Source organism: Oreochromis niloticus, linkage group LG7 (assembly GCF_001858045.2).
Source record: "Oreochromis niloticus isolate F11D_XX linkage group LG7, O_niloticus_UMD_NMBU, whole genome shotgun sequence".
Lineage (NCBI taxonomy): Eukaryota > Metazoa > Chordata > Actinopteri > Cichliformes > Cichlidae > Oreochromis > Oreochromis niloticus.
Genome location: NC_031972.2, coordinates 25687245 through 25709825, shown reverse-complemented (window position 1 = coordinate 25709825; position 22581 = coordinate 25687245). Strand labels below are relative to the sequence as shown.

At 39.0% G+C, this 22581-nt stretch overlaps 1 protein-coding gene across 3 annotated transcripts in view; it reads left to right on the top strand.

Annotated features, from left to right (window-relative positions):
• Nucleotides 1-22581, top strand: part of rabgap1 (RAB GTPase activating protein 1) — a 74422-nt gene that overhangs the window by 4161 nt on the left and 47680 nt on the right. The window contains exons 2-14 of one of the 3 annotated variants that reach the window (XM_005451384.4): nt 7905-8140; nt 10388-10417; nt 11455-11716; nt 12028-12241; nt 12367-12541; nt 15519-15679; nt 16593-16703; nt 17543-17609; nt 17695-17797; nt 18117-18286; nt 18626-18794; nt 20011-20104; nt 21554-21704. In XM_005451384.4, the coding sequence (XP_005451441.1) occupies nt 7988-8140; nt 10388-10417; nt 11455-11716; nt 12028-12241; nt 12367-12541; nt 15519-15679; nt 16593-16703; nt 17543-17609; nt 17695-17797; nt 18117-18286; nt 18626-18794; nt 20011-20104; nt 21554-21704 (1860 nt within the window). In that variant the 5' untranslated portion in view covers nt 7905-7987. The remainder of the gene's footprint in view (nt 1-7904; nt 8141-10387; nt 10418-11454; nt 11717-12027; nt 12242-12366; nt 12542-15518; nt 15680-16592; nt 16704-17542; nt 17610-17694; nt 17798-18116; nt 18287-18625; nt 18795-20010; nt 20105-21553; nt 21705-22581) is intronic. The other 2 variants (XM_003444419.5, XM_005451385.4) reach the window with 2 other exon arrangements.

Below are 22581 nucleotides of genomic sequence, written 5' to 3'. Positions count from 1 at the left end.
ATACCACTTTATTAAACCAGGGGCCTCTGACCTGCAGTGAATCTGTATGAAGATGATAATTAGATGCTCACACAGTACAAATAAAATACTGTTTCTGTGTGTGTTTCTTTGATTTTGCTCTGTACTGTTACACTCCCATTGTAGTAGGTGAGCTTTTCTGTCACTTTTCCTCTCTATTGCTCCTTTTTTTTCCCTGCTATCTCCGCCTGGCTGAAATCAGTGCTGTGAGGCGGGTTGAAAAGGACTGTGGTGCAAGCCTGAATGCTCTGCCTGTGTCTGGCTGTGTCTTCCTCTCCCTCGTGAGGTGCACACAGGGCCCAGCTGGCAGCCCAGAACAGCCCGTTCAGCTGGATAGCAGTGGGAAGCAAAAAAAAAAAAAGAAGAAGCAGGCATGTGTTTCTAGTGTGTGTATTTTTACACATGGATTAACATGATATCCTCCTGTTTTCAACTTAACGTAAACTAGAGTGTGTGAGCCATTGCAGGGGATACACAGACTTCACCACTTCACTACTGTTATGCTTTGTGTTGAGTTATAGTTGATAAATGAGTAGACGATGTAGGTTGTAGTCTTGAAAGAAGATACTCAAAATGAACCTGGCTGCATTTTAAGGCTAAACGTGAGCTTACTTTATTTTCCTCCTTGACAGAGTTAATGTAACTTATATTGGTTTTCACATTTGTAGCATCTCATAGACACGCACAGTATTCATGTTGAAATCAAAAAACCTTTTTGGGAAACAAGCTTTGGAAGAACTATTGCCGTTTCATATCCGTATGAACCTATGAAATATGCTGAACAGTTGAGTTATTGGATTCATCTTGTTGGCTTTCTGGATCCAGGGTGTGTTCTCTTCTCTTCTCTTTTCTCTTCTCTTCTCTTCTCTTCTCTTCTCTTCTCTTCTCTTCTCTTCTCTTCTCTTTAACCTGCTGCTCAAAACAAAGAATCATATAGTGATGAAACATAAAAAGTCAAATTAAAGTTGACTGAACAAATTAGTTTGAGTGTTTTTAAGCAGATTTAAAGTATTGGAAATGACCTCCAATTTAAGGCATTTTAGAACCTAGATAATTTAAATGGTCAGTATTCTGACTGACTGGCAGCGATTGTAGATCTTCTTGGAAGTGCACCAAGGCAGTGAAAAGGTTGATAAGGAACAGTGTATCTTGGCAGGAGCAGGCAGAGCTCTGTTGGTGAGGCTAGAAAGGAAACTGGGGTGACAAGGGAACCATTATAAGTCTTTTGGAGCCTCCTGCTAGTCAAAGTATTAGGTTTGTGTGTGTGCATGCACGTGTTTCTCAGTGAGTGCCTATTTGTGTTCATAATACAGCTGCCTGTGTTTTGTAGGGTATGTGACATCCAGCACAAGTGGGTATTTTTAAACATTTCTTTTATGTATGTATGGATGTATATAGTATTGACTGTTGTATGTGCATAAAATCAAGTTTCATCTGGCTTTCTCAAATCAAAGTGCAAGTCTTAGTATTTACCTTAAGAAAAGCAAACAACACACTCTCTGGACCAGCAGACAGAAGGCCTGACCATTAGACATTATAAAAAAGGTGAACATGGCTTTGGGGTCTGAAAGACATGAGAAAACTACCTCCGGGCTTGTGCTGACGAGTTTGTGGGCTCGGTTTCAGGATATGACTTATAATATAGCATAGTATATAGCATTTGTATTCTATTTTTATCTTATTGTATATTTTATTCTATTTTATTCTACTGTATATAGTATTTTATTTTATTCTATTCTGTACAGTTGTGTACTGTATTTATTCTTATTTTATTTTATTCTAATTTTTGCTTCATAACTTTTGCACTGTCCACTTCCTGCTGTGACAAAACAAATTTCCCACGTGTGGGACTAATAAAGGTTATCTTATCTTATCTTATCTTATCTTATCTTATCTTATACCCAGGTTATGACTTGTAATGGGCAAGTGTTTAGCCAGTGAGCATGCAGTTTCACAAATCCACCCCTAACTTCTCACATCCAGTTTCAAAATGCAAAGATGAGCAACGGGAAACCGCTTCACAATGGGACTTCAGAAATCAGCGAGTGATGTCACTATAGCTATCCCTAAAGTTGCGTTTAGCCATCTTTCCATAAGTCGTTAAACAATTTGAAATATATATATATATATATATATATATATATATATATATATATGAAATATGTTGCTGTATGTGAAAAGGTAATTGTCCCTGTCCTGATTTCTTAGGTTTTTGCCTGTTTTTACAACACTTGAATGTTTCAGATCATTGAAAAGAGTTTAATGTTAGTCTAACATAACCCATAAAAGGTATTTTTAAAAAAAAAAAAAAAAGATAATTTAATTTCTTAAGAGGAAACGGCCACCCAAACCTTTCTGGCCCTTTCTCAAATCTTTCAGCCCTGATTGCTACCAGACCTGCTGGATCAGTTAAATAGAACCTGTCTGACAATGTAAGGTAGGCTAAAAGATACAACAAGATATATCTTTTATTGTTATATCTATTATAACAAAAATGAAGACATCCCTCAAAAGAAAGTCATTGACATCTGAGGGTTCTTAGGTGAAAACCTCTGATGGCCAAAAAAGAACACAAAGGCTCACCTCACATTTGCCTTAAAACACCATAATGATCCCCGAGACTTTTGGGGAAATTTCTGTGGACTGACAGTCAAAAGTTGGACTTGTTTGGAAGATTTTAATCCCACTGCAACTTGTAACAAACTAACACAGCGTTTCATAAAAAGAACATCATATCAGCAAACATGGTAGTAGAAGTGTGATGGTCTGGGGCTGCTGTGTTGCTTCAGGGCCTGGGTGACTTGGCATAATTAATGGATCCATGAATGCTGCTCTTTACCAGAAAATCCTGAAGGAGAGTGTCTGGCCATGAGTTCATCCCCCGAAGCTCAATCGCTTTCAGGTTATGCAGCTTTACAGTAATTCTGAACATACGAGCAAGGCCACCTCTGAATGGTTAAAAAAAATGAATAAATAAATAAACAAACAAAATACAAATGTGGGTTCATTTATAAACTGTATTTTGTTAGATCTGAAACATTTAAATGCAACAAAAAACTAAGAAAGCAAGAATGGGGCAAGTACTTCTTCATGCCACTGTAATTTAATATTATTTTACCTGTTTAGCTGATAGCCATCCTTTAATGTGCACTACTTTCGAATTATGCTAGGCACTTTTGCTCTCTCTCTCTCTCTCTCCCTCTCTCACTCTCTCTCTCTCTCACACACACACACACACACACACACACACACACACACACACACACACACACACACACACACACACACACACACACACACAAAAGCCAACTGTGCTAAAAATGGACAGCAGCTGTGTTTGAGCCAAGAGTAGTGTAAACATCTGCAAAGTATGCTCAAGATTGAAAGCCTGCAGGGATGAAAGAGACTGGGGATTGATGCAAATGACCTTGTCTGAATGCTACTGAGTCTGATGCTTAGTTTTCTTTTGGACTGGTATTTGCTTTACTTTGTCAGATATTCTCTTCAATTAATATTATTTCATATGGAACAAGACAGTTGCCAGACCAAACATCCAAGAGCACAAAATGAGAGTAAACCATCATACAGCAGAAACCAGTAAAGATTTGGCTTATTAATAGCTACAGTTAGTAGTTACAGTTAATTAGTCTTATTGAGGTGTCTTTAAAGTATGCTGGGATTGGAAAATCACCAAACTATGCATGAAATAACAGCAATGACAATGTTTTAAAATGATCTAAAATGATTTCGCAATACATATCGTTATCGTTCTATCGCCCAGCTCTACCTGTAAGGTAGGGTCTAAGCAAGTTGTGGTGTTTTCGTCCATTTGCTTTGAAGTGTTTATGCTAGTGTGGGATGTTAAAGTAGCACTGCATATTTTTGTTGGTCATTAATATTTAGAAAAGACATAGATTATGACAGGTATGCGTGGGAGCACCTTTTTGATTAGAAAGTGAAACAGGTGGAGAAGGTAAATAGAGGTGTGTGTGTAATTTGTGTGCACAGTTCCTCATTACAAAGTGGGCGAAACATAGTTTCTAACTCCTTGGCATTACTTATGATATTTATCCAGTAAAGCTTAGCATAATTTGCTGTCAGCTAAATGGTCTTTGTGTTATGGCTCATTCAGTCTAGAGTCGAAATAAGACAACAACCTTCTTGCAACCAGGAAAGGTCAATGGTTGCCTGGTGATTGTGTTTAACTTTGTCACATTTGGCAACTGATTGCAAGTAGTTGCAGCTACCAACTGGTTGCCAAGAAGTTGGCCATGCTGATTTTTTTTTTTTGCTTTTCATACACATGAAACATAACAAATGTTAAAGAAATCTATTTATATGGGGTTATTTATAATTCTTTACTAAGAAAATATGACAATTCAGTTTAAACATGATCTTGCTTTATTGCCACAACAGGTCGCAGATTACTTGTTTTACCCGACTCCATCAGCTGGTTGCTGTGTTTGTGCCTTTCCAAATAGATGTTGCCAACAGGGAAGTTGGCACACTAGTTGTAGCCTCACTTGATAATTGTACCTTGTTTTGCAACACAAATTTAAAAAGAAAAACGCATAAGAAACAAACCCCCCAGAATATTTAGATGAGTAATCAGATTTCAATTTCCTCAGAGTGGTTTGAAATGATAAAGAGAACTGTTTTATTTATATAGTGCCAATTCACAACAGGTGTGGCCTCAAGGTGCTTTTAAATTGTAAGGTAAAGACCTATAACATAAAAAATCTCAATCAGATGGCCCTTTATGAGCAAAGACTTGGCAACAGTGGGAAGGAAAATCTCTCTTTTAACAGGAAGGATCCAGTGGCAGAAGCAAACTCTCAGAAGGGCAGTCTACCACGACCAGGTGGGGGTTAGGAGAAAGAAAGGCAAGTAGAGGGAAACGGGGCAAAATACACATGCGAGAGAACCAGTTTAAAATTATTTACTATATGAATGAATAAATGCACTAGTGGTGTATAAATATATAGAGAGTGAAAAAGACTTTAATGAAGAATAAACACTTAGTCCACCATGGGAAACCCACACCTGTCTAAGCATATTGCAGTATAACTAAGGGATAGTTTAGAGTCACCTGATGCGGTCCTAATTATAAGCTTATCAAAAAGGAAAGGTTTAAGCCTACTCTTGAAAGTAGAGATAGTGTCTGTCTCCCAAATCCAAACTGGTAGTTCTGCCTTCTGTTCTACCTTTAGAAACTCTAGCAACCACAAGTAAGCCAGCAGCCTGAGAGCCAAGAGCTCTATTGGGACAATATGATACTATGAGGTCTTTAAGGACTACTTTAAGGATTACTCAAGACCTTGTAAGGGAGAAGAAAGATTCTAATTTCAGTTCTGGATTAAACAGGTAAAAAGAAGGTAATATGGGAGAAACATGCTCTCTTTCTTGTCCTGTCAGTACTGTCGTTGTAGCATTTTTGCAGCCTGAAAATAATGCATTACAGTAGTTCAGCCTAGAAGTGATAAATGTATCAGTTAGTATTTCAGCATCACTTTGAGACAGGATGTTTCTAGAATTAGTGATATTGCACAAATGTGAGCAGTGCTACAAATCCATGTAATACCCTCAGTGAAAGGCACATCCTGGTCATGATTCCAAGATTCCTCTAAGTGTTACTGGAGGCCAAGGCAATGTCATCCAGTGTAAGCATCTGTTGAGATGCTGTTTCTAAGATTTTTAGGACTGAGTACAATAACCTCAGTTTTGTCTGAATTTTGAGGCAGAAAATTAGAGGTCATCTAGGCCTTTGTCCTTAAGACATGCTGTAACAAACCACGGCAGACCTGGCGACGCATCCATACGCTTTTCAGGAATTTTTATTGACTCTCGGTTGCTGTTCACAGTCACACGTAGTCACACGCACACTTGCAGCTTTCCAGCTCGCAGCTGAACACACTGACAACAACCAAACACGGGTGTCCCTGCAGGTTTTAGATGTGTCCTTGATCCATCACAGCTGATTTAAATGGATAAATTACCTTCTCAGCATGTCTTGAAGTTCTCCAGAGGCCTGGTAATGAACTAATCATGTGATTCAGGTGTGTTGACCCAGGGTGAGATCTAAAACCTTCAGGGACACCGGCCCTCGCGGACTGGGATTGGGGACCCCCGGTCTACAGTATCGAGTCCTTCACTAATGCTGCTTGTGTACTGTGATGAGCTCTGAAACCAGACTGAAATTCGTAAAATCAACCACAACTACTCTTTCAAGAATTTTTGAAAGAAAAGGAACACTGGAGATTAGCCTGTAATTAGCTAAGACAGCTGGGTCAACTAGAGGCTTTTTAAGTAATGGTTTAATTACTGACACATTAAAGGCCTGTGGTACATAACCCGTGAATAAAGATGACAGTTGATGGTTTTGAGGAAGTATTTACTGAAGCTAACTTCAAAAGATCAATTGGAGAGTTAAAGTTTAAAATAAATACAAGCAGTTTTATAGGTGCTGTACATAATGATACATCTGTGGGACTGCTGTGAAAAATTTTCTTCGCTAATGGTGAAAATTTTAATTGTGAAGAAATTCATGAAGTCATTACTAATTAAGTTAAACAAAGCTCTGACTCTTTCTCAGCCTGGCTAGAGTGCTGAAAAGAAACCTGAGATTATTCCTGTTTTCCTCTAATAATGAGTGAATTAATGTTGCAGCTTTATAAAGGACTTTAATAGAGCGACAAACTATTTTTCCAAGTCAAATAAAGGTGAAACTCTAGTTCCTCTCCAGCTTATGCGTTATCTGCTTTAAGGAGCATGTTTGCAAGTTATAACAGGGAGTCAAGCACCTCTCATTTGAAGCTTGCTTTTTTTAGAAGAGCCACAGTATCCAGAGTCGTACACCGAGAGGATAAACCTTAAGCTGTCAACAATAAATGGCAGCCTAAAAATAACATTGATATCTCTAGTCCGGATTGACCTGTCCTGATACTTTCTCATTGTTAAACCTGCTTGCTTTGGGTGGGTTTTTTTCCCCCAAAGCAAGAAGGGCAAGGGCAAAGGTGGACACTGAGAAAAACAGATTGCAGGGTGAGTGATGAGGCAAAAAGAGAAGTGAAAGAGAGAAAGGGAAAGGGAGGAGCAGCGAGAGGAAACGGCCTGAAATGCTTATGGGTGTTTCCTGCAACCTCTCTTGTTTAGAAGTTACCTCATGCCTCAATACTAATAATAGAGCTTTACCTGGATTTCCCTACCCTAATACTAATTCTTATCTCAGTGTGAACTACACAGTGGCATCCTGCAGTCATAATTTACTAGCAGAGTCAAAAGAAGTTGCTATTTGCAGTTGTGGTGGCTGGTTGGTGTTGTAGTGATGCATTCAGGAGTGCATGCAGTGCAGTCAGATTATTTAGTGTGTGCTTTTAAATTGTTCAATGTATTTTTGTGTACGTGTGATTCAGTAGTGTGAAACCACAGCTGAGACTTTGTAGACGGAACATGGGTTAAATAGATGGTTGTAAAAAGTTGGCTTTTTCCTTACTTCCTCACTGTCATTTGCATCACCATAGCTTTGCAATGCATGTAAAATCAAGCTGTTTTGTAACTATTCTACTTTATTCTTCTGAAGCATATAAAATTGCTTTAAATGACCCACAGATGCTTTTTCTCTGATTTTTCTGGTTTCATTGCTTCTTCATTTTATTCTCTTGTCTATCATCTTCGCTTGAACTAAGCATCGTTTTGCACCCTTTTGTTTTTTTGCCTTTTTCTGGGTAATGACCTCTTTCTTTGGGGTGTTCAAAAGACCTATAAAAGTGAATCGCAAGTATTTTCACCATCTTTAGAGCCACTTGCCTTTCTATAAGATGCTTTTCATGGATCTCATCTCATCATGACTGTTTTCTGCTTCTTTCTTTTTATTTATATTTTTCTAGGGGATTTTGCTCATCATCTCCCACCACTTCCGCCTTCCGTCTTCCATTCATGAGCAGCGTGGCTGAATTTAACAGCGGCAGCCATGGATGACAAGGGCTCGGTGGGGAAGATTAGCGTGTCTTCAGACTCAGTGTCCACTCTCAACAGTGAGGACTTTGTCCTTGTGTCCCGGCTGGGGGACGAGACACCCTCCTCTACTAATAATGGTAGTGATGACGAAAAGACAGGACTGAAGGTAAGGTTGGCTGGGTGTAGGTACGGATGGAAGTACAAGGTAGAAAAAGGGGACTTTAGAACTGTACTAGTCTTGTTGGAGATTAGGTGCACTAATAGCCACTTAGGCACAAGGGCATAACGGTCTTCCCATGAAAAATCAATCGGTGCCTTCCACCTGACACCCCTGGAATCAGCTTTTTTTGTTTGTTTGTTTTTTGTAATCAATTTACAATTTTACATAAGTAGTTGCAAGTTTACCTTCATATTTCTAACATTTTTTACAAGTTAGAGGGTCTCAAAGTGGTTAGAGGGGTTCAAAATTTAGGAATTTTTTAATGCATTTTTTTCCCCATGCATTTGAGCATCAAGATGACGGGGTATGTTGTAGTTTCAACAGCAAAACTGCACCATATTTATGTTTACGACATAGAATAGCAGAAACAAGCACTGGCACCTGAGGTGTGTGGGTTTTTTTTTTTGGTTTTTTTTTTTTTTTTAATTTTACTGAAGAAAACTTTATCAAAAGTGAGTGGGTTATATAAGAGGCTTGTCTTTATTTACACTTTTTCTCTTTATCTGAATTCACACTCATCTTCCAGCTGCAATTTCTTGAGGGTTATTAATTTTCTAATATAGTCCTATTTTAACACAACATGTAGGTTATGTAATGTGTTCTGCATAAGGGTCTGGGTCACAGAGGGTCAGGTGGGAACTTTTTTTAGATTAGGCTAATTTTTTGATAGATCGATAGATTGATTGATTGATTGATTGATAGATAGGTAGGTAGATAGATAGATAGATATATTGATTTTTTTATATGGCCTGACCATTAAATTCCAAATACCAAAGGAGAATGTCCAGCACACTAAATGGTGTGACTATTATTCCCTTTTGTGTTAATTAAACGTGATGGACCATGATATATCAAAACATCTCAGTGTTTATTCATCTTTATTTATTTGTTAGAAATATAACGCATAAAAAAGCAAATTAGGACTCACAGTTCATACAGATTCATGTTGCTAACGTACTGTTTTCATTACTAACGACCATCTTTTTTTTCTTTTTTTTTAACATCTAGCAGCGTTTGTTAGTTTCACACTCTTAACCATAAACCAACATTTCTTGTTTTGCTTCCTCATTCTCACTTTGCCTTTTTGCCGTAGTTGGTCATAGTTGGTGTTTGTATTTGTATTTGTACTTTTAATGACGAAGCTCTTGGTGATTTGTGCACATCCACATAAACTGAGGGTAAATTGTCTGGGTAAGTTTCCCTGTGCTGTTCAGCTTGTAAATGAAGGATGTTATTCATGCATTCAACGCCAGATGTTGTTGCCACTGAGTGTCATTAAGTTGGATGCTATTTAACTTTGGGAGACCATTTCCCAACTGCTGTGTCAGTCAGGTGCTTGTGTTTAAATGCGTAATATGATATTGTGCTATAGCGAGGCTGACTTACAGCTTGTTTTCTATGGTTGAATTCACTGCTCAAGTTTGAAAGACATCCAGGTATTGTGGTGATATAACCTTGCTCTGACCCATTGCTGGGGAAAATATCGGTGCTTTGTGATGCGGGCATGGCTCTTTTCACAATATAAAGACTTTCTAGGAAATAATTGTGACTGCCAGCCACTATCCTGTGTGTGTCCCTAATGGGTTCAGATTACCTCTCCTCGCCTCTTCCGCTCGATCTCTTCACAGGATGCATTTTGTCCACGTGTCTCTCAGTTTAGTTGTTATCATGTTTCTTTTTAATGAGTTGACTTGAGAAGCGGCCTCACATGTTCGGACTATTTTCATTACTGTATGTCACTTATGTACGATACCTGTTTGTTTGTAAAGGAAAGTTATTCTGTAAAGTTCCCAGGAGATGGCGCCAGCAGAGCATAGATGTTCAATATCCATTCGCTAGAAAGTTGCTCTACTTTGACTTTCTGTCATGTTCTGTCTTTTGAGTTTTCATATTTCATAAGACCAGTGTCTGTAAAAGCATCACAGCTCTTTTTTTAATGGACAATAAAATCAAGTTTTTGTGCTGCGTATTTTGCCATCGTCTGCCTGCTGTCAGATTGTTAAAAAGCAGAACGTGACACACATCCTCTGTTCTCACAATGTAATGGCGAAATCACTCCATCCACTGGCACGCGGTCATCCTGACATCATGTTTTGGTTTTTGCCGACACACTCTTGTGCACATCTCCCTCCCAGTCAGCCCATCCAGTCAGCAGAGGAGTCAGTGTGTCTAAACTTGTTGTTTGTTATGCAGGTGATTTCTGAGGAAGGGGTCAGCTTTAAGGTCAGTCTCTTCTCTCGCTCTCTTTCCTTTCCTCCTCTTCTCTCTGCAGCTTTTCTCTTGCTTGTGTATATTATTCACCTCTTTCTTCCTGTGATGTGATTCAGTGGTGATTCTGTCTGTGATTATTTGTGCTTTCTGTAATTTTGCCGTCTGTCCAGCGATGGCCTTAGCTCTTTAATACTTTGGATTTGATGATGTTAGAAATAGACTGTAGGCTGTAGTTATGCAACAGTCGCCCAGGCTTGTAGCACTTCCTATAAAGGCCCTCTACAGCTACACAGTTACAAAACATCAGAAGTGTGAATGTAAATATAGAATTGATAGCACACTTACGCTTGTTTAGAATACTTTTTTTTTTATCATGTTAATAGTCCTGTATCACTAAGATAATTGACAGTGGTAGTATCCATCCTGCAAATATATTAAGATAATTAAGTCCAGCAGCAACGGACAAATGACCTCATTCTTTTATGCCAAAGACATAAATTAGGTTTTACTCTATCTGTTTGGAAAAATGTTCTATATTTTTACATCATTTTTGTTATCCTTAAATGATCAATACAACAGTGACCCCTACCGGCTGATCTCCTTTTCTTATACAGCTTTTAGATGCTGCTGCAGCAGGCAGGGAACAGGGATTTACCTCACTTTGTGCTGTTTGGCCAAGCTCAAGGTTTCAGTTGATACTTTCATTTATAATCAGTGTTGGCATGACTCTAAAGTCTTGATACGTCCACCCAAAGTGATCTCAATACAATGTACTAATATTGAAATATACCTAAGATATATCTTTAATGGCCAAACTGAAACAAGTGATTCATACCTTAAACACGCTGCAGTCACTCAAAATACGTTTCCATGTCACTGTTATGGGCAAAGCAACTGCATGTTTCTGCAAACTGCAACACGCAATTATAATACTCTTAATTTGGGCTAAATTGTTTTTTTTTTTCCTGTGCTTTTTTTGTGGTTGGGTGCATGATTATTTCTGTGTGTGTGTGTGTGTGTGTGTTTGTACACCTATGTGTGTGCATCAGATTGTAGGCAATGGAAGTGAGCAGCAGCTCCAAAGGGAGCTAGAAGATGTCCTCATGGACCCATCAGTGGCTGACGCTGGGCTTGCGTCAGAAGCAAGGATGGACGGTCTCGGTAGAGGCGACCATGCCCTTTATACCACAGCGTCACCTGTAGCCCCAGGCAGTGACCCTCTGAGTGCACCCCCACCACCACCCAAGCTGGAAATGGTGCTTCCTGTTCAGACAGCCCAAGAGAGTGAGCTGAATGAGAGGTCATACAGAGGCAAGTCAGGATGAGATGAAGTTGAATCATATTTATACCCACATTTTTACATCACATGTTTTAAGCCATCCTGTTTCCTCATTCGTTTTATTTCCTAAAGGATGAGGACTGTTGCCATTTTGTTCTTGGTTTCCTTGAATTTCATGAATTTTGCTAATTGATGTTATATTTTTTTCTTAAGCTCCTCTTACTTTTCCATTCCTTCTTTCTAACCACCTCTCGCGTGATACTGTACAGCTGAAAGATTATAATAGATGTCATAATATTATCCTTTTCTTTCTTTCACTGCCTGTCTTTTCTCATCACTGCAGCTGATGAATCATCATCAGAAGGTAGTCCTGGCAGCCCCATCCCAGATGAGGATAGCGTCGTGTTCAGCCAGCTGACATATCTAGGATGTGCCTCGGTCAATGCCCCCCGGAGTGAGGTAGAGGCCCTCCGTATGATGAGTATCCTCAGAGGGCAGTGCCAACTCCCCCTGGATGTTACATTGTCTGTGCCAGGCGTGTCTGAAGGGACTGTCAGGTAGGGAGAAAATATAGATTTTCCCTCAGTTATGTGGATTAGTTCCAGTGCAGATGTCCAAACTTGGTGCACTCTTGTTGCTTTTAAGACTTTAAACAACAGTAATTTTATTGGTGTTTTAACAGGTTGTTGGATCCACACAACAACACAGAGATTGCCAACTATCCTATCTATAAGATTTTGTTCTGCGTACGAGGCCATGACGGCACACCGGAGAGTGACTGCTTTGCCTTCACTGAGAGCCACTACAATGCTGAGATCTTCAGGATCCATGTTTTCCGCTGCCAAATCCAAGAGGCGGTAAGCATTCACTGATTATGCAACTGTCTTTGTCTAACTTAATACCACTATGTGGTATATAAGGCAGTCTTTTCGAAGCTAAGGTCACAAAAACTAGAGTAACAAACTCTAATATACCCCCCAAAAAGTTTACAAGCAATGTAGTTGCTATTCATTAAGTGAACAAAAGGGGGAGTGAGAGCTTCTTGATTTTATATATGTCACTGTCGTCTCTTTATCTCACACTATTGCACTCCTCAAGTACAAATACATGTGCACACACTTGAATTGTGGGCAGCTCTGGGGGTGACCTGATGTGGCATTAGGACGCTGGTGGTGGTTTCTTTGGGTCCTGTGGGCCACGGGCACTCAATCAGTTTGTGGACTGAGTCAAAGTCAAGTTTTCTGAACCTTTTGTGATTGCGATAATTCAAGAAGGAAGTCTGGGGTAGGACACAGCTCTTAGGCTCAATGTCAGCATGGTTTAGGTAGGTGATGTGTGTTGAATTAACATTCACATAAATGCCCCAAAACAATTTCCTAGCCTGTAATGAGATGATTGGTGTATCTGCCGGTTATTGTAATGCTGTGTATGCAGTAGGTTCAGCAGATATGTAAAGGAAGAGAAGAAGGTACCCACTTATGAAACTGGGTTAAAGCTCTGCTTTCAGTGTTCAGTGACCTGATTTCTTCATCATGAAAGCCGTCTCCTTCAGTGTCACAGTGAGCCCCCAGACACTTCATCCTGTGATCCAGTTTCCAAGACTCCCATCTGTAATACACATACTCACTAAAACACTGATGCAAATAAACTCACTCAAATTAAAAAATATACCGGACATCTCTGTTTTCTTCTTTGCACTCTTCATCTTGCACCCACCCTTCTCTTCCTTCAAGTGCCATAGCAACAAACCAGTCCACAGCATCTCCTGCTTTTTTTGGCCTGCCATTCGGATTATTAGACTGTAGTGAGTCAGCCCATTGGTTGCTCTTGTCATTTGCGTCACATCAGCTTCAACTTCACAGTAAACAACTCTTAAGACATGTTTAACAACTGTTTTTTGACCGAGGTGTTTTAAACTAACCATATGTCTTATAGCGAAATGGCTCTTGCATTTGGATAAATACATTTTTTCATAGTTAAATTTGCATTCATCATTGTCCAGGGCCCTAACAAGTCTTTCAATTAATTTGTTGAAAACTACCAAAACTATCTTTGTTCATATATAAATAAAAGTAATTTCTCAATTCTATTCAGCCCCCTTTTGTACCGGACCTCCCATTATGACCCAGAGGCTAGTTTGTAATGGTGATGCAGAGGCCTCCTGACGCTCAAACCCACGCCTCTTTTTTTGTTTTTTGTTTGTTTGTTTTTTAGGGGAGGGGGGTGACAAAAACTTGCCTCTCTCATCCAGAGATGTGTATCTATTTCTATGTAATTCACATCAGTTCAGCTCCAGTAGATGGGTTTTACAGAAGTATTCCAGGATCCTAGCAAGCTGGTGGACAATTAAAGTGAAACACAAATTGGCCGCTGAAGCTGATTTTTACCGTGACATCATTTAAGAATTTCTCAAAGCTTCATGTGCACAGAAAATACATGAAGAAAGAAAAAGCTGGCAAGTGTGGGAAAAAACATCCCGGGTGGAAATAAAAACAGTGTAACAAGACATTTAAAACACACCAGATCTTTAAAGGCTGCATTTTTTAGATAAGGATCAAATCCAAACTTCTTATGTAATCGATTTCACAAGTTTGAGTTGAGATCAGGGACGGACTCTTTGAATGAAACTCCAGTTGTTGGGAGTAAAGGATGAAATAGTTGCCCTTTTGTTTTTGACAGCCTCTTTTGCAGAGAAAACGTGGTATTAGTTGATAAGACCTTAATGCTATTTTGGCTTGTGTGGGGCTATTCGAAAAGCACTCTGTATCAAACTAAGGTCTGCCTGCCTCGATCAGTTCTAGTATACAACTGCCTACAGAGTTCCTTCGTGAAAAATGAAGATCTTGACAGCTGATCAGTTTTAAGCAGCGCAGAACAACAGTCCCATTGTATTACATGTACCAATACAGGGGGTAACCCCCCCCCCATCTAGCTCTACTCATCCCCCATCTCTTATATCCAGTCCAGTGTTGTTTCTCAATAAATAGACCCCCTGCGATCTCCTAACATCCCTGTACCGTACCAGAGATAAAACAAAGACTTTCTGTAGGAGAGGTTAGAAGCTGCTTTGTACTCTGGTCTTGTGAAAGAGCAGAAAAGCATTGTTATTTATTGATAACAGCACTTTCCCCCACCCCACCTCTCCAGTCACTAACCCCCCATAAGCAGTGCTGTTTACCAGAATTAGAAATGATCCAAAACCACTCTGCTGTGGTCCTCTAGTTGGGGGGGATAGCTCTGTTTATCACCCACATATGTCTCTTTAGTAGTGAGTGGACAGAAAAAAACCTTTGCTCGCTGTAAGACCCGTGCATTTAAAGTCCCCTCAGTGGAGACGATGTAAATAAATTATTACCACCTTGTGTTTTCACACTTGGCAGTCTCAAGCTCTGTCTCCAGCTCTTGCTCCTCTTGAGACTTGGCAAACCTCTGGTACAGCTTGCTTTATGTTACACAGGAACAACGCCCTCACACTCAAGGTTCAAAATTAAATACAATTCAAAATGGTTATTCTGCTGAAGGTCTCTTCTGTTCCTCATAAATATGACCAGACAAATTCCACTTCCACCACTTGAACTATCCTTGCTCATTGTCTATGGTTACAGCACAGGAAACACAAATCACTTGGCTGGAAAGCTTTAGCTTGTTAGTATTCTTCCTCTTTAACACTTTCAATTTTTTTTTACTTTGCAACTGTTATCTTGTGTTTATACGATGTTTTGTTGTGTTTTTTCTTTGACACTCTAAATTATGTCTGTGTTAGAAGACCTTTAAATTTATATTGTCTTTTAGGATAGTAGATATTCATTGTGCGCATTTACTTTGCTCCTGCAGGTTAGTCGGATACTGTACAGCTTTGCCACAGCCTTTCGGCGGTCAGCTAAGAAGGCAGTTCTGTCGTCTCAGCAGGCTCCCCCTCTCACCCCTGACAGTGACTTGTTTACATTTACTGTCAGCCTGGAGATTAGGGAGGACGATGGCAAGGGCACTTTCAGGTGGGAGTCACATTCACTCATCATGCATTCTAATTTTTAGTCCATCGTTGAATTCAAAAGTGTGATTAGCAATTTTAGCTGTCTATTGGAGTGTAAAATGTTTTAATCAACATATTACACATATAAATACAGGAACATACATCCTTAATTTTAAGAATCAACTTTTTGTTGTTGTTGTTTTTTGCTACTAAAGTCCCAAACCTTTCTGGGATGGCTGCCAATGAGGGGAAGCATCCCCTAATTGGTTTGGGTAAAAATGATGACAGGAACTGTGCACTGATTTAGGAAAAAAAAAAAAGTCAAAGTTTTCTTTGGTCTCTGATGTTAACTAATCACACACACTTTTTACCGCAAGATATAACAACAGAAAGTTCCTGTGTTTGTTTTCATCAATCCTTCTTCACAGGTTGTTTTTATTTTATTTTCCCATAGTCCCGACTTACTTCTATGTGATGACAAGCAGCCCTAAGACTCAGCATATTTGGAAAACAAAATAAAACAAACAAAAATATGCCCATGGATATTTTTAGCCGACTCGTATTTCCTCCTTATTAGCATTGGGCTATTTTTAGTCTTCCAACTTCCAAGCAAGTGGCTTCTACATGCAGGAGCTCATGGCCTGCTTTTGTTTTTTCTTTGATAAAATTAAATTAGCAAGCCTCTGAAGACACTTTTAACGTTGACATATATTCTGTAACAATAACATTTCACATTATAAAATACTTTTTCCTTCTCTACAGTGTAAATAATGTCAAAGGGCAGATTTACAGCATAAATCGATGATAGTGGGGCTTTTGGGGGGGTTAGTCGGGCTGAAAAGTGAGAAATTCCAGCTTGTAGACAGTCTGTAATTAAGTAATGCTAAGGTTTAAGTATTAGACTGTAAACATATTTCTTCTTTTTCCACATCCAGCGCTGTGGCAAAAGACAAGGACAAGCAAAGCTTCAAGCTGCGTGCAGGACTGGACAAGAAAATTGTCATCTATGTTCAGCAAACCTCAAATAAAGAACTGGCTATTGAGAGGTAATATAAAGAGTTAAAACACTTACACTCTCATGCACACAGAATACGGCCTTATAGGTCAGCATTTTACTAAGCAGTGCCCTGGAGTCCTCATGATTAAGTGTTTTTGTGAATTTTAGTTTCATGCAGTGATCAAATATGTCTAAATTTCTCATAAATGATGGCTGTGCTCAGAGGCATTGAAGGTCTTTTTGTTCAGAGTTCTTTTTAAGTTGTTTCTAATTAACTGAGAGAAGTGGAGTGGTTTCAGATGAGTTATTTTAAAAAAAAGAAAGAAAGGAAAGAGGAGAAAAAAAACACACGAGGTGGCTCTTAACTCGATAAAAGAATGTGGAAACAATCTAAGTTCATGTAAACGGCCATAAATGTCCAAAAAGTTGACCAGACATTCTTAAGAAATAAGTCACTCTGTAATAAACACCTTCACATCCGTATGTCAGGCCGTGTCAAGAACCGTTGTTAGGTTGTGATCGAGGTCAGTCTGTCTCCGACGCGCCTCATTTTCCACACTTTAATAAATCAGTGGGAATTTAAACATTTCTTTACCTTTTTTGCAGACTTTCATCCTCACCATGATTTGTTCTTGATTTGTGAACCTAGAGAAGGTGACGATTTTTGTGGAGTGTTTAACATTCTCCGTGCTCTGGTCTGTGTTAGGGGATCATTTCAGGAAGCTATTATTGGTAACATGTGTGACCTCTTTTTTTTTTTTTTTTTTTAACAATTATTTGTTTTATTTTTGAGAGATTCGTAGTCGTATGTCTCGCGGTTTTTTTCCCCTTATGTAATCCTATTCCTAGCACTTTTTTATTTTATATATATATATGTGCTTTCCTTAGGTGTTTTGGACTCCTGCTCAGCCCTGGGAAAAATGTGAAGAACAGTGACATGCACTTGCTAGACCTGGTGGGCCCCTTTTTCATTTTTCTATGTGTATATATGTGTTTGTTGTTCTGTGTTTGCTAACTTCTTGAGACTTGTGCCCCCTCAGGAGTCAATGGGAAAGAGCTCAGACGGGAAGTCTTACATCATCACAGGAAGTTGGAACCCTAACACGCCTCAGTTCCAGGCTGTGAATGAGGAAACGCCTAAAGGTAGGAGCCAAAAATCAATTTAAGATTTATATAAGACATAAATAGTTTTCATTAGTGATTATTTCTTTAGTTTATTGGCTTGCTGGCTGTTTATTCACTCATATTTCACGCCAGTATGTGACAGAAGTATTTGAGTGTGGCGGTTATTAACAGAACTTTTCCCAAGCCAAGCTGTAGAGAAATAAAGGATATAGTAAATGGACATTGTAAAAAGGAATGATAACGATAACAGTTGTTTTTAATATATTAATTGTAGATGAAAAAGTCGGTCAGTAAATACAGATAATATTGTAACTTCTGTCTTTTTTTTTTCCTTCAGATAAATTCATGTACATGACAACAGCAGTGGACCTGGTGATTACAGAGGTGGAAGAGCCCGTTCGTTTTCTTCTGGAGACGAGGGTCAGAGTGTGCTCCCCAAACGACAGGCTGTTCTGGCCCTTCAGCAAGCGCAGCTACACCGAGACTTTCTACCTTAAACTGCGACAGGTTTGTCAAATCATGAAGCAATCTGCATTTAAATTAATTCAGCTGATGGTCTCTGTGGCCAGATATTAACTCTGACCTGCAGTGGTAGAATGCAATATTTTGTGCCTTTTACTAAGTGGTATATGAAAAAAGAAAAGAAGTAACAAATGTTTTGTCAGCTATTCAGGGGATGATATCCTCACATTTTTACTGCATGTTGAAAACACACATACGCCCTTGAAAACTTTTAGTGAAAGTTTTAATTTGTTAATGATAGTTGTTAGAGTCAAACGTTTGGATTTAAGGGAAAGGTAAACCTTAGGACTTTTTCCTGTGGTCAAACACATCTTCTCTTTTCAGATGGAGCGTAAAGAGCGTAAGAGCCCTGCCTCTGACACACTTTATGAGGTGTTGAGTTTGGAAAGTGAAACCGAGAGAGAAAAAAGGAAGACCACAGCCAGTCCCAGTATCCTGCCAACTGGGCCTGGCGGGATGGTCCCTTCCCCACCTGAGGACGATGAAGAGGAAGGTACTTGTAATGCTGCCTTACTTTTTCAGCTACTTTTTTGTTAGTCACTTTTGTAGTACATTTTATTTATACAGCACATTGAAAATGCTTTACAATTCAAAAATAGCTAAAAGAGGGGTTCCTCAAATTTACATAAAACAACACAGCAACAGTCCGTGCTCCAACCAAATGTCCAGAGTTTAGCAGTTTCCAAAAATTTGACAAGAATTTTGTGTCTTCAGCTTAAATTTAAAGATGGCCATAGTTGATTCTTGTCTAAGGTCCTTGGGAGATCATTCCTATTACTAGTCCTATTGCACCAAAACCGCAAAGGCGTGGCCCCTTGAAATAGGCTTTGAGTGATTGCGAAGGAGAAATAATTGTGACATTTACCCTTTTAAACAAAGTGCTTTTTGTTTAGAAGCTATACACATTTTGGCGCAATCTTGGAAAAGCTCATTAACACAACTTAGCACTGGTCCATTTGTTACATTGTGCAATTTATTCTTATTTTGATCTTGATACCAGCTACATGTTTACAAAATATTTTAAAAGTAACATCTTAGTTAAAATACTGCTGCTGTTTTCTTTGGGCCTTGTTTACTGTAATGGTCTATCATGTCAAAATTTGAAATACTTCTTGGCAATCGTGGACACATTTTCCTCCAGACTAAAGAGGAGAGGGATCTTTTGCCTTGTTATTAGCACACAGTACTAAAAGTAGCCTCTGTGATGGTACCATTAATGTTGAACTAAACGAACAGGTTTGGAATAACATGTACTCCCATCCGGTGATAAACTGATCTGCATGCAGTCCAGATCTGTCACACAGTGAAACCTGTTTTGACATCATTACTCAAAGAAAAGTTGACAAAGGAGGCTCTGAAGTGTTGAGCCACTGAAGTCATACACTTAGTAAGAATGGGGAACATTTTGCATTGTTCATCAAACTGCCTTTTAAAAGAAGAGATGATGCAACGAGTGGTAAAATGCATGCATCCCCATTTTTTTTTTTTATGAACAGTCTTACTGAGATTAAGTTTAAAATGAGCACATCCCATTTCTCAGTTGCTGCATATTAACAATCAAAGTAGGGTTTAAAGAAATTTCCAATTTTTGCTGTTTTTATTTAATGATTTTATTTGTACATACAGGAGTAAAGATTAACTGTTGACAGAGTTAAATGTTTAAGAAGGTATGGTCACGGATTGTTGCCCCCCCCCACCCCTCTTCACAGATAATGACGAGCCCTTACTTAGCGGGTCCGGTGATGTTTCAAAGGAGTGTGCAGAGAAGATCCTGGAGACGTGGGGAGATTTGTTATCCAAGTGGTAAGGTGTTTTCCTCTTCGTGCTCCACTTCCGTCGCCATTGAAGTCATTGTACACAGATACAGTGTAGGAAAGAACAGCAGGCAGCAGTTGCTGATAAGCAGCTTATTAAGATGATTTCCTTCTTCCAGTGTGGAATTAGTTTTTAATCAAAAGCTTGTGATGAGCAGAACAGAAACTGCACGAGCTTTAATTAGCTGTAAATTAACACACAAACAAGCCGTAATATTCAGCTGTCTTTGTCCCTGTCTGTTGTTTGTTTTTCAGTGCAAAGATGAAATACACTTTAAATTGTTACAGTATATACATAGTATGATGATGTCATCCTATTGTACTAGATTTGGCTAAAACACCTTCTGACAAGGATCCAATGATGATATGATCATTAAAGCGATTAATTCTTTTTTTTATCTGTTTGTCTCTTTGCTAATAATAACAATGGCTAAATAAAGAAAGGAATCATAAGACTAGCAAGTCATAACACTAGGCTTTCTTTGTGTGTTTCTGTGATTTTGTGTGTGTATGTATTGTGGCATTGTTGAATGGAGCACAGAGAAGCAAATCACAGAAAGCCCTTTACAATCTTATGCCCTGAGGACCAGGCCTGGCATTACTTACATCACATGCACTCTCACATGCATGCACACACATGTACGCAGTTTCCCATCTTGGTCTCGGTTGAAATGCCACGTATTGCATAACCTGACGCCCGGGACAAATAAACAAAACAAACCCAGAAAAATAGAGGGGGCATGAATTAAGTAAAGGGGGGGGATTTTGAGAGAATCATCAGGGATTCAGGGATTTTTCTGTCTGCTTCAGTCAGGCGATAGTTAGTGCCAAGGTACAGCTGTGCCTCCAAGTTTGCCTTCTCCTTTTTTTGTGTGTGCGGATGTGCGCGCGTGTCTACTTCTCCTCTGTATCTCTAACGCTAATGGGCTGGCAGATCCCTGAGTTCATTTAAATCTGCGTGCAGGGTATAACACTCTCAGCAGGCTTAAGATTTAAAAGTGAAAATAAAGAAGGAAAGAAAACATTGAAATTAGTTTTTATGTGTTTTTCTTGCTTTTTCCTGTTGGGTTATTGCCTTTTATTAGCTGTTGTTTTGTTGCTGCTGAAATGTAAGATGGGGATAAAATAAAACGCATTAAAAAAATAATTTAATAGATAAATAAGTTGTCATGCGCTTGCTGTACAAAAGTAGCTCATGTTTTGCATTCTGAAAGAGTGATTGTTGAGTCCTTGGTTGAGTGTATTGATTGATTGGGTGAGGTGTGATTGCATATAAATCATTTTTCTTGTGGTATCAAGCCCCACTTGTCATCTTGGTCTTGGCTCTGCCAGTCATCAATAGGGATGATAATGGCTCATTAAAAACATTATAATTAAATAAACATCATTTTATTTTAGTATATATTTGGGAAACTGATCTTTTCTTTCCCCATTGTAGGCACATGAACTTATCAGTGCGTCCCAGACAGCTGCCAGCTTTGGTGCGGAGCGGCATTCCTGAGGCACTCCGTGGGGAGGTTTGGCAGCTCCTGGCAGGCTGTCATAACAATGACCACCTGGTAGAAGAGTACCGCACACTCATTACAAAGGTAAGGCCTCACAAATCTATTACTGATGAGTAGAAAACACTTTCAGTTCAGGTTGTACAGTGATTAGAAAAGCAGTCCTTAAACACAGTCACTCAGTCTGAAGCACCTGTATTGTTTTGGCACTCATCAGTGGGCTATCCCCTCTGAGGATTTCTTAGACAGTTACTGAGATAGACTGTAAACTTTTAACAGTTTTGTCCTTTCCTTGGTGTCACTTTAGATTTCATAGTGCAATACAAGAGATTATATCTTGATCGGAAACATTTAGTTCATAGATGTTATGTTTTTTTTTGGTTTTTTTGGTTTGTACTTCCAGACAATATGTGTTACTGTTTGCTTCTTTTTTGCTTAAGTCCTGGTTAAATTTTAGCAACTCAAAGTACACCCCAGAGGCCAGCAGTGGCCTTGTGTCATAAGTTTTTCTCTCATGTGCTTCAAACTTGTGATAATAACCACTGTTGCCATGTAGATCGCACAAGATGATAACGCTCTGTGTTATGTGTGTGTACACACCTATCTTTTTCCAGAACAAATTAGTGGTTTGTTAATGGCCCCATTAGAAGCCTTCAGTAACAGAGAAGCATAGTGTCTACAGCCTGTAACTACATATCAGTCATTTTGAAAAGGGAATAATCCTTTAAGATATTAGTGTTGTTTCACTGTTTCACTGAAAAGATCAAAAACATTAAGAGGAGGAAAACATGATTAAGTTTTGTGCCTATATAGAGCCAGAAATGTATTATATTAAACCACATGGACTGTTAGGTTTGCAAGCTTTTTATTTGAGTTTCTATGACTTCTGCTAGTGTGTAGATCTGGAGATCTGCTCTGATATATATATGTTCAGCTTGCATTTAAGTTTCAGGTTGTCAGAGCA